The sequence below is a fragment of the Rhinoderma darwinii genome, chromosome 13 (assembly GCF_050947455.1).
Source record: "Rhinoderma darwinii isolate aRhiDar2 chromosome 13, aRhiDar2.hap1, whole genome shotgun sequence".
In the NCBI taxonomy this organism is placed as follows: Eukaryota; Metazoa; Chordata; class Amphibia; order Anura; family Rhinodermatidae; genus Rhinoderma; species Rhinoderma darwinii.
The window spans coordinates 69,854,461-69,869,539 of NC_134699.1; the positions used below are offsets into that span (position 1 = coordinate 69,854,461).

A 15,079-nucleotide genomic window follows, 5' to 3' on the forward strand; every position below is an offset into this window, starting at 1 on the left:
GAGTCTGGAGGGGGGTAGAAGAGTCTGGAGAGGGGCAGAGGCATCTGGAGAGGGCTAGAGGAGTCTGTAGGGGGGTAGAGGCGTCTGGAGGAGCGTAGAGGAGTCTGGAGGGGGTAGAGGAGTCTGGAGGGGGTTAGAGGTGTCTGGAGGGTGTTAGTGGCGTCTGGAGGGGGTAGAGGAGTCTGGAGGGGTTAGTGGTGTCTGGAGGGCATTAGAAGAGCCTGGAGGGGGTAAAGGCGTCTGGCAGTGGCTTATTCTCCTCTCTCCAATAAAAAACGCATAGTGAGCATGCATGTATATGGGGGAGTCAGGAGGAATGGCGGCTGACAGATATTGTAAAGCTGGCCATACACATAAGAAAAGTTGCCCAAAATGGCCGATTTCCATCATTTCAGTCAATCACCATTTTACTATTATATATGAACCATCGCTTGTGATGGCCGACAGTTAACCAATGTCTGACGAAAAAGTGATAGATCATATTGGATATTTTCAGCCATATGTTGGATGAAACTATGCATGTATGGCGTGATCAGCCCGTTACGGCCAATTGTTCGCCACTCTGTGCAATTCTGTAACTTTTCCCGTATTTCTCTTTTTAACTACGTCCCTGTTCTGTTGGTTTAGTCTGGAATGTAGATGGGGGAACGTTGTAACTAATATCTCCCTTAATGTATCCGGAAAGGATCAATGTTTTACGTAAACCAGGGTAACACAAATAAACAAACGGTAGAGCAATGCAGTCACGCCAACCAGTAACGGGCACTGCTCGATGTCCAGAAAAAAGGAAACCCAAATAAGAGAACCTAAATATGTCAATATGACCAATGCGGCTTCTATTACTACACAGTAACCGGCGCATTACGCTATAATACTACTGCACCTTATTACGCCCTCTTCTATTACTACACAGTAACCGATGCATTACTCTATAATACTACTGCACGTTATTACGCCCTCTTCTATTACTACACAGTAACCGGCGCATTACTCTATAATACTACTGCACCTTATTACGCCCTCTTCTATTACTACTCAGTAACCGATGCATTACTCTATAATACTACTGCACGTTATTACGCCCTCTTCTATTACTACACAGTAACCGGCGCATTACTCTATAATACTACTGCACCTTATTACGCCCTCTTCTATTACTACTCAGTAACCGATGCATTACTCTATAATACTACTGCACGTTATTACGCCCTCTTCTATTACTACACAGTAACCGGCGCATTACTCTATAATACTACTGCACCTTATTACGCCCTCTTCTATTACTACACAGTAACCGGCGCATTACTCTATAATACTACTGCACGTTATTACGCCCTCTTCTATTACTACTCAGTAACCGACGCATTACTCTATAATACTACTGCACGTTATTACGCCCTCTTCTATGACGGATACAGCGCGGTGACGATGAGAAGTGGTCTCTCTTACCTCTTGAGTCAGGGCTGTGGAGGGGACTAACACTTTGCGTCCAGACCTCTTATATACACTCATCATCCTGTGTAATCGCAGTTATAATGAAATCTATATTTGGTCATTAATATTGGATGTAATACCGGCAGCTGGAGAAGTGTTGACGCGGCGGTCGTTTTACTGGTGTTGGCCATTAACAGATGTCATTTGCTGCGGCTCCACGACAACATATGGACAAGTCATTTTTGTAGGAGCATCATCTCAGGTTTTCCTAGGTCAAAGTTTTCCCTCTTGACCCCTGCCCCTCCCTTTATGGTAATTTGCCCAGAATAAATTCTGTCACTCACAGCGCAGACGGAATTTGGCAATCCCTTCCCAAGATATTTCTGTCCATTTTTTTTTATAGCAAAGATTGAACTCACATAGAAAATATTTCAATAAAAAAAAAAGGACAAATTATTTTAATTGATATAACAGAAGTACGAAAAATACCCTAAAAAATACTGTGTGAGAATTACAAATTCTGTCCTAAATGTAGACAAGATAAAGCTAGACCGGACGGCAGATTCTGCTCCAAATGAATCCCAGAGACGCACACTGTTTGGTGCATTTTGCCAGACGGGTTACTTCAAATAAAATAAATTCTCCAGCATCCAAATCAACACCACGTATAGACGCACGGAGGTGAGGGACATGCTGCACGCTTCCTAAGTCACCTGCCGTCTTGCATACTTTACACCAATATTCAGCACCCCAAAAATTTGCACGTGGTTAATCAATTTAGCCGCGCCTCAAAACAGCGTAATAAGTGTAACCCAGAATAAGTTTGGCGCACTGCATGTACTTTTTTGGCACAACCTGTGCAAGAATTCTGTGAATCTGCCCCGAATTATCTAGACTAAAGCCATTATCTTCTCCTAAATTCAGTAATCCAACTTTATCATTTAATCATTTTGAATTGTAATTTTAAATTAAAAAAATTCATTAAAAAATTTGTAATAATATGAATAACATAAACTCCGCCGCAGTTTCCTTAGTAGATCCAGGAATTACATGTAGAGAATTGAGTTAAGGAATTGGCAATTAAAACTGTATTGCGTGATGCCTAAATCAAAAAGTAATGAAAAAATAGTCATTTATTAAAAATCGATTCTTCTCTTCACTATTAAGAAACAATATTAAAGAGGGTTAGAAAACCAATTTTTTATATTCCGCGATAGGGACTTCTGAGAGGGTTGGTACCTGTTCAGGACCCTTATCTATTATCCAGAATAGAGAGCGACTACAAAGAGTCTCCATCTCTCTGGAGGACCCGTCCGGTCCTGTATTACACAAACGAGATTGATACGAAAGGACACTGTGTAATGCTTAATTTTTCCTGTGGTGGCGCTGCAGGGAAACTGAATATTACGTCTAGGATTTACAGCAGCAGGACACTCTTGTGGTCAGCTAATCTTTAGATGATCCTTCTAACAAAAAAGGATTGTACAAAGTGAACGACCCCTTTAAATAAAGTTTTCACAAGAACACATCGTATAGTTGGGAAAAGAGAAAGGTCTTAAAGAAAAAAAAAATGAAATGACATTTGATCTAGTTGTTTTCCTCATAGACAGGGCCGCCGTCAGGGGGGTATTAGGGGTACTGATGTGAGGGGCCCGGCCAAACCTAATTGAAAGGGGGGCCCGGCAACTGCCGCGACTTGCCTTTGGTAGAAAAAAACAGGCCCCTGCAATGGGGCCCGTTTTTTCACCAAAAGAATGTCGTGAGCTGCGGCCCCCCCTCTCGTCATGGGGGCCGTGAAACACAGCGCGCACCCACAAACTCCCGCGCGTGAGCACTCGCGAGCATCCGCGAGCACGCACCCGCAAAGGCCCGCACTCACGGCCGCCAGCGCACGCACCCGCGAAAGCGCGCACCCGCGACAGCCCGGGCGCTCGCAACCGCGGACACACATGGACACAACTTACCTGGAGCCTGGCTGGAGGTGAAGGACTGGACGTCTGTACCGAAGACATCGCCTGGAAGACATCGCCTGACGAGGACTGCAGTGGGAGCCAGCAGCTCTTCTGACACAGTGAGTAAAGTGTCTCAAAGTGCTGTTTAAGTATGGCCCTGTTCACACAGAGTATTTTGCAGGCAGAAAAAAATCTGCCTCAAAATTCCTTAAAGAATTTTGAGGCAGATTTTGACCTGCCGACACTATCTTGCCGCGTTTTTTGCCCGCGGCGATTGAGGAAAGCTGACAAAAAACGCAGTGAAAAATGCAGCAACTTGCCTTGGGTAAAAAAAAAAAAGGGCCACTGCAATGGGGCCCGTTTTTTTCACCAAAAGAATGTCGTGAGCTGCGGGCCCGTCAAACACCGCCCGCCTGCGCGACCGATCGCGCGCACCCACAAACTCCCACGCGTGCGCACTCGCGAGCGTCCGCGAGCGCGCACCCGCGACCGCACGCCCCCGCGACCACCCGCGCGTGCACCCGCGACCGTCTGGAACCGCGCACCGAATTTTTAGGCAGATTTTGACCTGCCCACACTATCTTGCCGCGTTTTTTGCCTGCGGCGATTGAGGACAGCAGACAAAAAACGCAGCGAAAAAGGCATTTTCTGCCCCCCATTGATTTCGATGGGAGGTCAGAGGCGGAACAGCGGCAAGAAAGGACGTGCTGCTTTTTCTTTTTTCCGCGACTGGCTCCCATTGATTTCAGATTATATCAATGGGAGGCGGTTTTGGAAGTTGTTTGGTGCTGATTCTGACACAGTGTCCGAGTCAATATCAAGGCCCAAAAACTCTGTGAACTGGGCCTTATTGTTAGGGCTTATTCAGACGAAAGCGTAATACGTCCGTGCAACGCACGTGATTTTCACGCACCTCGCACGGACCTATGTTAGTCTATGGGGCTGTGCAGACTGTCAGTGATTTTCACGCAGCGTGTGTCCGCTGCGTAAAACTCACGACATGTCCTATGTTTGTGCGTTGTTCGCGCATCACGCACCCATTGAAGTCAATGGGTGCGTGAAAATCACGCCCAGCACTCCCGCAGCCGTATAAACTATGAATGAAAACAGAAAAGCACCACATGTCATGTCATGATGTTTCATCCCATGTAACTGCTGCAGCGGTCACATGTTCTACAGTGTCATCCCTGGAGGAGGGGCTACGTTCAGAAGAGAGAGATGCGTCACTTAAACTACGGCCGGGGCAAGTCTAAACTTTTTTTTTTCCCTGCAGGATTCCCGCAGCGGACATGCCTCACGAAACCTGCGCCACTATTTAGAGCGGTTTTGCTGGCAGAATTCCCTGCGGCTACCGGCACGGATAAGCTGTGTAGTTTTACTCCGCATATCCGCCTAGTGTGTCCCTTATGATGTCGCTCCTGGAGCTGCTGCCGGTCTCTAAATAGGCAGTTGGTCCAGTAGAATTTGGAATTATTTTTTTTTGTGAACCAGCTTAAAAAAATACAAAACTTTTGTGTTAGGGCCTGTTCACATCACCGTTCGCTTCCGTTTCGGGGTTCCGTCTGAGGTTTCCGTCGGGTGTACCCCGCAACGGAAAGTGAAAGTGACAGCACAGCTTCCGTTTCCGTCACCATAAGATAGTGTGGGCAGGTCAAAATCTGCCTCAAAATTCGGTGTGCGGTTCAAGGCGGTCACTGGTGCGCGCACGGGTGGTCGCGGGTGCGTGCGCTCGCAGGTGCGCGCTCGCAGACGCTCGCGAGTGCGCACGCGCGGGAGTTTGCAGGTGCGCGCGATTGGTCGCGCAGGCGGGCGGTGTTTGACGGCCCCTCATGACGAGAGGGGGAGCTCACGACATTCTTTTGGTGAAAAAAACGGGCCCCATTGCAGGGGCCTGTTTTTTTTCTACCAAAGGCAAGTCGCGGCAGTTGCCGGGCCCCCCTTTCAATTAGGTTTGGTCGGGCCCCTCACACCAGTACCCCTAATACCCCCCTGATGGCGGCCCTGGGTACCATGATATAGTGCTGGACGGAGTACCGTTAACAGGCGGTGCCACGGTAGGGGGGCCCAGAAAATTTAGCTGTATGGGGCCCTGAAATTCCTGCTCATAGATACGGTATCCTGCGTTTATTAGCCGATCCCACTAGATGGGGATAAAGGTTCAGGGAGACATTCACAGTCCGCGCTACGGTTAGGTCACTTCACCGTGTTGTAAAGGCAGAAACATCTCATTTTATCATAGGATCTTACAGCCAGATATATTTTCTGAAACTGACCAAAATTCCATAAAATCTTCTTAAAAAAATGGTGCAGTGATTGACATGTGGTAAAGAAGAAATTCAAAAAGTTTTGACACAATTAATCATTCTTCAAAATGTCTCTGTTATGACTGGCAGGTTTGTGGACCCACTGGGCGACTCCACCGGTTTGGCTTAGGACCACATCTACAGGCATTATCTAAGCAGCCTCCCTGGTCTTCACCCTTTAACCCCTCTACAGGGATCTGGTCTTCGCTGCAGGGAGGCTACCAGGTGGCTACTTCTTGAGGTGGTCCTGGCGGAGTAGCTGCTGGCCTAACAGACTAGAAACAGGCACTGGCAGATGGTACCTTGAAGAATGGAAGCTGATAGCAGATCGCTGGTCACAGGTGGATAGCGGATCACTGGTGTCAAAGATATTTTAATTATCTTTACATGTGTGAACATATATTGCTTTAAATGGACAGTTGAGTTGTCACTAAAGCTCAAAGATCTGCTAACAACAGCCTACAGGGGGGATGAGTATTCTATTCTAAGACTTCGGCCACATGACCTAATGACCTTGTAATCAGCTGATACAAGGGCTGACATGACAAAACCCAAAAACACTTGCAATCCATTTAAACTAAATATATATGTTAAGATAAGCTTGGAACTCTATGTTTTACCATATGTGGTATGTATATGTGTAAGCATGAGGGTAACACCTTCTCTCTCTCCATTATAAATAAAGATGCATCTGCCCCCCATGGCAGGGAGACTGTTTGAACACTGACGCTGCGTGTCATGGTCTCTCTCCGGCCGGCCGGCCTCTCTCAGATCCACCATTGAGAGAGCATTCACTAATTTGGAACTCATAGACAAATGCAGATAATGTCCAACGTTAATGGACAATGTAAATTCTGCAGCGACACTGGTTACATGCAGGCAGCGGATAGTTGGACGCAGGAAGGGAGCGGGTTGCTGGATACAGGCAGGCAGCAGGTTGCTGGGCACAGGCAGGCAGCTGGACATAGGCAGGCAGGTAGTGGGGAGCCGGATACTGTCTGACTGCAGATTGAAATAGTGGACTGGATACAGGCTGGACACAGATAGCAATACCAGACTGGATACAGGCTGGTGATGGATAACTGCATATAGGCTGACAACAGATAGCAATAGTGGACTGGATACAGGTGGGTAACGAAAAACTGGATACCGGCTGACAACAGATCGCAATAGTGGACAGGAATCAGATGCACACAGGAACCCTTGCAGAATGACACTAGATTGTTCCAATGTTACTCAGGCACCTGGTGGATAGTGAAGATGCCTTAAATAGTCCTAGGGGCAACAGGGATCGGTAGAGTGTTTTTTGTAATTCACGCGCGCTGGCCCTTTAAGAGGTGTCTGGCGTGCACGCACTAGGATAAGTACGGTCGCGAGCGGAGGAGAACAGTAGAGGCCGGTGGCCTGGGACAGCCGGCAGGAGCAGGACCCGTCGCCGGTGTTGCACTCTATTACCAAATTATCTCAATTTGTGTCCTTAATTCTTTATTTCCATCTTAGACATTCATGGCAAATCCACGGAATGATTCTCTCTGTTTTGTTCTATGGTACTTACAGAAAGTGCGGAATAAGCGTGCTCGGCTGTTTCCATAACTCTCGTTGAAGTGAAAGGAGATTCTCCACCTGGATGAGATGGGTCTGCAGCCGCCACATCAGCGGGCCCCGTCTGGTGATCCTCATTCTGGAGATAGGTGCAGATCCCAGGGTTGTGACCCGCATCTAACAGACATTTCTAGGATTATGCCATAAATGTCTATGATGGGAATGCCCCTTTAAATCAGGGTTCATTGATGTTTCTAAACCAGAGAACGGCCTGTGCTGAATATAAATCACTTCTGTCAAAACTGCCTGCCCAGCTGCCCCTCACCAACAACTAGGGGGCGCCTCACACTTTGTGAAGAATTGCTCTTCTGTCTATTGCCAAGATGTGTAGGAATGAACTGGAACTAGGTTTGTCACCCAGCCGGTAAACCACCGGCCCAGCTGGCATTCACCTTAGGCAGCCGGTGCTGGTAAGTATTTTTCCTCTGCCATATTAATGGCTATATTTTAGCCCCTGACTAGCATTCCGACCTCCAGGGCAAGGACGGGACGCCAGTGCGACATGCCTGTCACAGGCAACACACCAATGCCCGCACTCCTTGTCAGAAGGGAGAACGAGGGAGCGGGACCAAAAGTGGATTGCCACTGAGTGCGGGGACTAATTGGGGGAAGAAGGTGGAGTAAGGAGGCCGGCGCAGAGAGAGACCACTGGCTAGAGTTCCACGATTCTTCCTGTTTTCTGTAGCGGAGTTGAAGTGGAGTGAAGGAATGGGGAGCGGTGAGTATCTGCACATGTCGTCTGATGTCTGAATAAAGGGGTAGCTGAGTTCTGAGGTCTGTTATGAAGAGGGGCATCAGAGTTCTGTATTAAGGGAGGTTTATCTTTTTTTAGGGGTTCTGCTCTGTTGTCTATTTCTTTAGGGAATCTATTTATGGGGTCTGGGGGAACCTATATTAGGTTGGTATGTTTGGAGTTTGAGGGGGGCCAAAAATGTCTCAGCAGTAAATTCTGCAGTTGGCAGGAGAAGTCACCATGGCGATCTGGGCCAAATGGAGAAGAAAAGGAAAGCGGATGACTCCCATCAGAGAAGATGTCTTCTATAGTCACTGAATTTATAGAGGAGCTATCACTTCTCGACATGTCTGTTATAGGTAATCCTTGTATTTCACAAAAAGACTCCATGTACCCAGGACTAATTGAGAACTGAGTGTTACCATTCCTCTTGTCGGGAGGATGTGTCCCTAGACAGTCTGATACTGTAAGTAATGATTGGAGACTGTCAGTGTGTAGGGACACAGCCCTTTAAGAAGAAGATTAAGAGTCAGTTGTCAGTTTCTTCATACAAGCCTGAACAAGGGCAAAGTGTCTGACCAGAATTAGACCTGCGAACACAGGAAAGTGGTGTTCACTCTATAGACACGGCATGGAAGGGTGGTGGTGGGAAAAGTGGGGCCACAGTCCTTTTTTATCTTGGCCGGTATTTTTGGGGAAAAAGAGGGCCAAAATCCCAAAGATCTAGTTCTACTTGACATGACCATACCTTTCATTGTATTTTCTTGAGGGGCGAAGAATGTAATATTTTCATCACTTAATGGTCCACCACCATCAATACTACCAACATTCATTCAACTCCTGCTAGACTTCAGCTGAGGCCCTGAGGTTGTGAGATTTTGACCCATAGAGATCATTCAATAGTCATCCATAATTGCAGCCATTATGGTTGTTCTCTTCCGTAACATCTTGATCACGTATGTACCGTCTGCTTTCAACCACCACGAGTGGCTCCAGTTGAGTTGACATTTTCCCACGAGGTGCCTGGCTGTTGATGGTTATTCCTCAAGTTCAGTTCTCAGGGACGGGCTACTTAGACTCATTTTTGGAAAATGATACATCTAAAATAGATTTACAGAGCGATCATTTGTCCTAGCTTGATTAGGTATGATTAATGGTTCTTGCTCGCGAGGTGTCCTTGAGCATTTTTGAGGTAGGAAGCCATGGCACAAAAATGTTGCAGATGGCCACTACTCTCAGCGTGACCATATGGAACTTATAAGTGGCAGAGGAAATACTATATGAAAATCCCAGTGTTAAAAATGTAATGTGCTGAGAAAATAATTATCAGATTGTACGGGTAAAAGTAATAAAACAATGTATCGACTCCTCTATTGAACTCCGTTTGAAGGGTTTCTTTGGTTTGGGCCATCATTGCTTTTTACAAGAGTCCTCTGACAAAAAGCTGATCAGAAAGTGTCCCTCTGCTGGGACCCCGAGCGATCAGCTGTAATCTGTTAAGAAATATGGCGGTAAAGATGCAATTTCCCTGCAGCGCCACCACAGGAGAAATGTAGCATTACACAGTGTCCAATCATATTAATACAGTTCAGGTCCTCCAGACCGAAAGACATTCTAAGTAACCGCGCTCTACTCTGCCCAGGGTCCAGAACAGGGGACCCCCCTCTATTAACTCTCAATTATCTAGTACGATATATGTATATGACAATGGGATTACTAAATTTGACATCTCCTTTAAATAGATTTTTATGTATAGGGTAAAATTGTGAAAAAATATTTATCATATTGTTAGTATTGAAAAACTTCAATTCAGACATTTAGTCATGAGCATTGCTGATATGGTTAATAGGACATGTTCCATTGGTTGGGCCATTGGCTCTTCTCCAAGAAGGGTCCTCATTGGATTGTATACAGTGGTGGAAAGATCCTGTACTCTTCAAGAAGGACCCTCATTGGATTGTATACAGTGGTGGAAAGATCCTATAATCTTCAAGAAGTGCTCCCATTGGACTCATTCACTTTTGAACGTATGTTTTAGATAGTTTACAGTGGTGAGTGAGATCCTTTAATCTTCAAGGATCCCTCCGATCTTCAGGTCTATCCATGGCACTTGACCCCACCTTTTCGTATAGTAAACCATTCATATAGGTTATAAATCTACTGGAGTTATTCAGATGTATGAACCACGTGACAAAGACTTCACCTATTTTATATAATGAAATCCTTTAAGACAAGTGCCACCTACGTGCCAATAAATGGGCACCTCACCAACATTGGAAGACGCCGCCACAATCTCCAAATAATTAACTTGAGTTCACACATTAATTTTTGGGAAATTTGATGGATTCATGTTCTCCGAGTAAAGGGGAGGGAAATCATTTTTTTTCCAGAGCTATAACAACTGCAGCTCTTCAGGCACTGATGGCAATCTATATTTAACAGGGGGAATATCATGTTTTATAACCACATTAAAATAGATGCCAGGGACCTCTTCAAGCCTTATCTGAATGGGCCTCTATTAGAGTCACTACGGACACTAAGGCAAAATACATCGGTCAGGCGAAAACACGGAAAACAAGGAGATCCGCTGTTGGGTTATTGTAGGGTGAAGACGGACACAATACGATGGCTGTAGATATTCGTAAACAGATCCTGCCATTTTTGTCAGGATCACCAATGTCTGTGTAGGTTGCCAGTCCAAGTATGGCAGATATGAAGAAGGGTAAGCAAGAGAGGTGTTTAAAGTGGGCTGTGCCAAACTACCAGGCCACAAGTGCCACCACTATGTGATCTCGTAATTGACCCATCCTAAAGATGAATCATGCGGTTTATGTTAGATTTAGGTGACTTTTCATATTTGGAAAGTGACGAGAAAAGAGGGTGTGGTCTCCAAGTTTTGACCAGTTTTAATACAATTTTTAAAATTAGAAGATGGTGCAAATTTTGTTGCAAATCTACGTCTTCCCATAGCAGGCAGAGTTTTGTTTTTTTCTGCATCTCAGACAGTGAAACATTTACGATGAGGCATCTGCCGTTTATTAATCACTCCAATGATCTCCTCTACCACCAGACTTAGTAAATGTGTACCATGGTGCCAACATTTTCCACAATGCTGTACACAGTTCTGAACTAGTCCCTCTCGAGATTTATGGTAGGACCACCTATGGTCGTATCCGGATCGGATTCTAATCCAGCACCACAGAGGTGGAAGGTAACAGTGCTGAACGATGAACGCTACTATTTTTCGCGGGGCTTCTTCACATTTCTACCTTATTGCTCTTACTATTTTGCAACCATTTTTTCAGACTGTACTGAGAGAAAAGTCACAACAAGGACAGAATACCCGACACGTCATCCACTTTCTTCAGGACTTGTTGAGACCCTTCCTCATTTTTCTGGATCTCCTCAACCCCTTCTCTAAAGACAGCGATAGAGGCTATTCCTCCACAGTGGAGTACCCCTCTATAACATCAATATGCCATAGGAACAGGAGTCGTCCAGTTGGAACAACATCTTTAATGTCTAGATGTAGTGGTATAGGTGGCTGATCGAGGATGTGTAAGAAGGAGAGACACATCGTTTTGGTGCAACCAGTCAAGGACCTTCTAAGAAGCCTTCCCTCCTTGGCGTATCCTCCTGTCTACCAATATGACCAATACTGAGATGATAACGTGCTAATCGGTGGAGACATTAATGAACAAGTTAACGCTTTCTTATCAGATTATCAATACTGCCAGTCTAATCGCTAACCGTAATGAATTTCCAGGAAAGTGTACGTGTTGTGTCGTTCCGATCTTTGGTCCAAACAGAATATTTTTGGGAATGTATATATGTATGCTCTTGGTTAGATAGCTAGATTATTCCCCAAAAAATGACGTGGCTAAGTGAGTAACTGCTACCATATCCCTTTATAGGAACACTTGGATCACTTTCTGGCAGAAAAAGAATAGGAAATAAAGTGAGCCGTACCATTCTGTGCAGCTATTCTGATATAATAACCCACAGTAACGCCTTCACATAGTGCAGTACATGGTCTACACGCAACAGTTTTCATCACAAAGACATCTGTTCTGCTGAAAATGATATCCTGCCCGTGGCCAACGTTAACCTGAAATAAAAGTTGACTGAGAAATCCATGAAATTGAGTCCGTAGTGACATCGAGATCGCTGTTCTAAATCGGGAATGAAAGCAGCCTGTCCATAAACACATCCCCAATGATACTGTATACAAAAAAAAAATTGATTGACCATATGGTTAACCGTAGCGGCCGTATCGTGTATCACACAGTGGTCGACAGAAGTAAAATTACAACATCAACACATTTACAGCTGGGAGCCTTTAATATTAAGGTCCAAATATAGAGAGTGATAATGCTGGTGTAGCAGAACTCGGTGTATAAAAGTATAAGGGGGCAGTGTGGGCACATCCTTCACTGGCTCTGCATCTAGAGGTAAGCTGTGCGGCTCCAACGATGTGTGTCGTTCTCTCTGCTAAGCGTTGTGTTGAAGGGGTTGTCTGGGCACAGACTGTTTTTTCATACTATCTACAGGATAAGTCATCAGTATATGATGGTTTGGGGTCTGACACCCGGATCCCGCACCGATCAACTGCTCCGGCTGCCACTGGGCACAACTATAATATGGAAATCCGTTTTTCTTATTACATTTGAAGCATGTATTTCCTTTTTAGCCACTGTACACGGCCGGATTATGGATCTGTATTGTATGGATCCATATATTGTGGCACCCATTTCCTGCTATGTGCCCATACTGTAACACCTTGAGCCCCCGATTTTATATAAAAATTCCCAGATTCAACACTTGCCATATTACAAGGCATTGTTTATAGGGGAGAAGACGGATCCACAAAGACTCCATGTGTCTCCATACATGAGGCTTTCATTTTATGGTCCAAAAATATCCCTTCCCATTAAATTATATATCATATGGGGTACACATCACGCATTTTCCCGACTATTAATCATATTTTCTAGCTGGAAAAAAAGAATGAGTGACGGAGAACTTTTTTCTTTTTTCCTTCCATCTAAAAATGGAAGTCTGAAAAATATGCGCTGCCCCTCCATCCAAGATAAAGTAAACATTAGACACGGGTAAATCCCTTCCCTCTGGTGGTGAGATTATTATTCATCTGACGGATCATAGAGAACTATGTATGGTTGCTGTTCTCCGCTCCTTACCCCCTCGGCAGGGACTTCCTCGGCTCGATGCTTCAGGACTGCATTTTGATAGTGTGCGAAACTCTTATACTTTAGTAAAGTAGTTTGGAAGTCCTCAAACAATTGTGTCATATTTTAGCCCGATAGAGTAGACATTGAGAGAAAGAAGGGTTGACGGAGAAAGCGGCGACACAGATTTATAATAATTATTATCCCTTTTTTCCCACAGCTGAAATCCTTTGAACATAATTTTCCATCGTAGAAGGATACTCACAGGTAGGATCGCCCGGCTTGTACCTGTAATACTAATCAGACTTGAACTTTTTGATATATCATATTAAGTAGTAATCCGAAAAAACAGCGCAGTAAGCGCACAGTATGAATATAGTTTGTAAAACAATACAACCGAAAATGAAACAATATTCGAGATTTCCCCTTCAGCCCGAAGAAGCCTTCAAAGTGTCGCCTCTGACTTATTCATTTTTCCTACGTTTTTGTATTCTTTCCATACAGAAAGTCATCAGCCATGGGTGACGGTGAGATGGCTTCGTATGGGGAGGCGGCCCAATACCTCCGAAAGTCAGAGAAAGAGAGAGTTGAGGCTCAAAATCGCCCGTTTGATGCCAAAGCGTCTTACTTTGTGATTGACCCTAAGCAGATGTATGTAAAAGGATGTGTCCAGAGCCGAGAAGGAGGAAAAGTCACCGTAAAGAAAGAAGATAACACCGTAAGGACAAAGATTCATTCGATTATAAAAATATAGAAAAGAAACGAGTCACAAGTATAATACCGGTTCTTTATTTTTTCCAGACCGTCACAGTGAAGGATGACGAAGTCTTCCCCATGAATCCACCCAAGTACGATAAGATTGAAGACATGGCAATGATGACCCACTTGAATGAACCATCTGTCCTATATAACCTCAAAGAGCGTTATGCCGCCTGGATGATCTACGTAAGTCTCATAACCTCACTACTTCAGCAAAAATAAAAATTTTTTTTTTTTTTTTTTAAATTTAATTCTATTGTCCTTTTTTTTAGACCTATTCTGGGCTGTTTTGTGCAACAGTCAATCCCTACAAGTGGCTGCCTGTGTACAACCCCGAGGTGGTAAACGCCTACAGAGGCAAGAAGCGTCAGGAGGCCCCACCACACATCTTCTCCATCTCTGATAACGCCTATCAGGCAATGTTGACCGGTGAGTACTGTCTACAGTCCATTGCGGGAAGACGTGGTCGGGGTCTAATCTTCTATTGTCCCAAAACATAATAATGATTGTTTTTTTTTTTAGTCAAATAGTCTTGAGACCAAAATTTTTTAGATGGATAATTGTAAAAGACATAATTATTTGCCCTAGATATTATGATATAGATGGACACACTGTTCTAGCATTTAAAGGGCTATCACAAGCCATCATTTATCTAAAACATCCCCTCGAATGGTATTCCTTGTAGGGTTAATGATTAACTCCCTAATGACCAGGCCTGTAAAAACTTGAATGACCAGCTCCATTTTTCCGTTTTTTCCTTTCTGCCTTTCATCAAGCATAAGTTTAGTTTTTTCATTGACGTGACTATATACGGCCTTGTTTTATGCAGGAGAATTTTAATTTTTTTCTGGGCGGTTTAAGGGTAGAAAAAATTGACTATAAGTTTTGAAGTGGGAAGTGCCCTTTGATCATGCCGCGATCACGGATCATGGCGATCGAGTGGTTAAGCAGCTAGATTTTCCTGATTCCAGCTGTATTCAGGAGGCTTCTCTAAGTTTAGGAGCTGTTAGTAACCGTTCCTGCCTAGACTATGAGCGCTCACTCGATTGTTCCTTAAGCCTTTTCTACAGTGACGACAAAAGACATTGCTGTAGACTAATGACCTGCACC

At 44.7% G+C, this 15,079-nt stretch overlaps 1 protein-coding gene and 1 long non-coding RNA gene across 3 annotated transcripts in view; one reads left to right on the forward strand and one right to left on the reverse strand.

The window, feature by feature from the left end:
• LOC142666212 (uncharacterized) overlaps positions 1–15,079 on the forward strand; it is a 94,506-nt gene that overhangs the window by 68,386 nt on the left and 11,041 nt on the right. The window contains exons 41-43 of the mRNA XM_075846192.1: positions 13,715–13,928; positions 14,012–14,155; positions 14,242–14,398. Of these exons, the coding sequence (XP_075702307.1) occupies positions 13,715–13,928; positions 14,012–14,155; positions 14,242–14,398 (515 nt within the window). The remainder of the gene's footprint in view (positions 1–13,714; positions 13,929–14,011; positions 14,156–14,241; positions 14,399–15,079) is intronic.
• The window catches only part of LOC142666403 (uncharacterized), a 60,311-nt gene that overhangs the window by 26,567 nt on the left and 18,665 nt on the right, over positions 1–15,079 (reverse strand). The window lies entirely within an intron of this gene.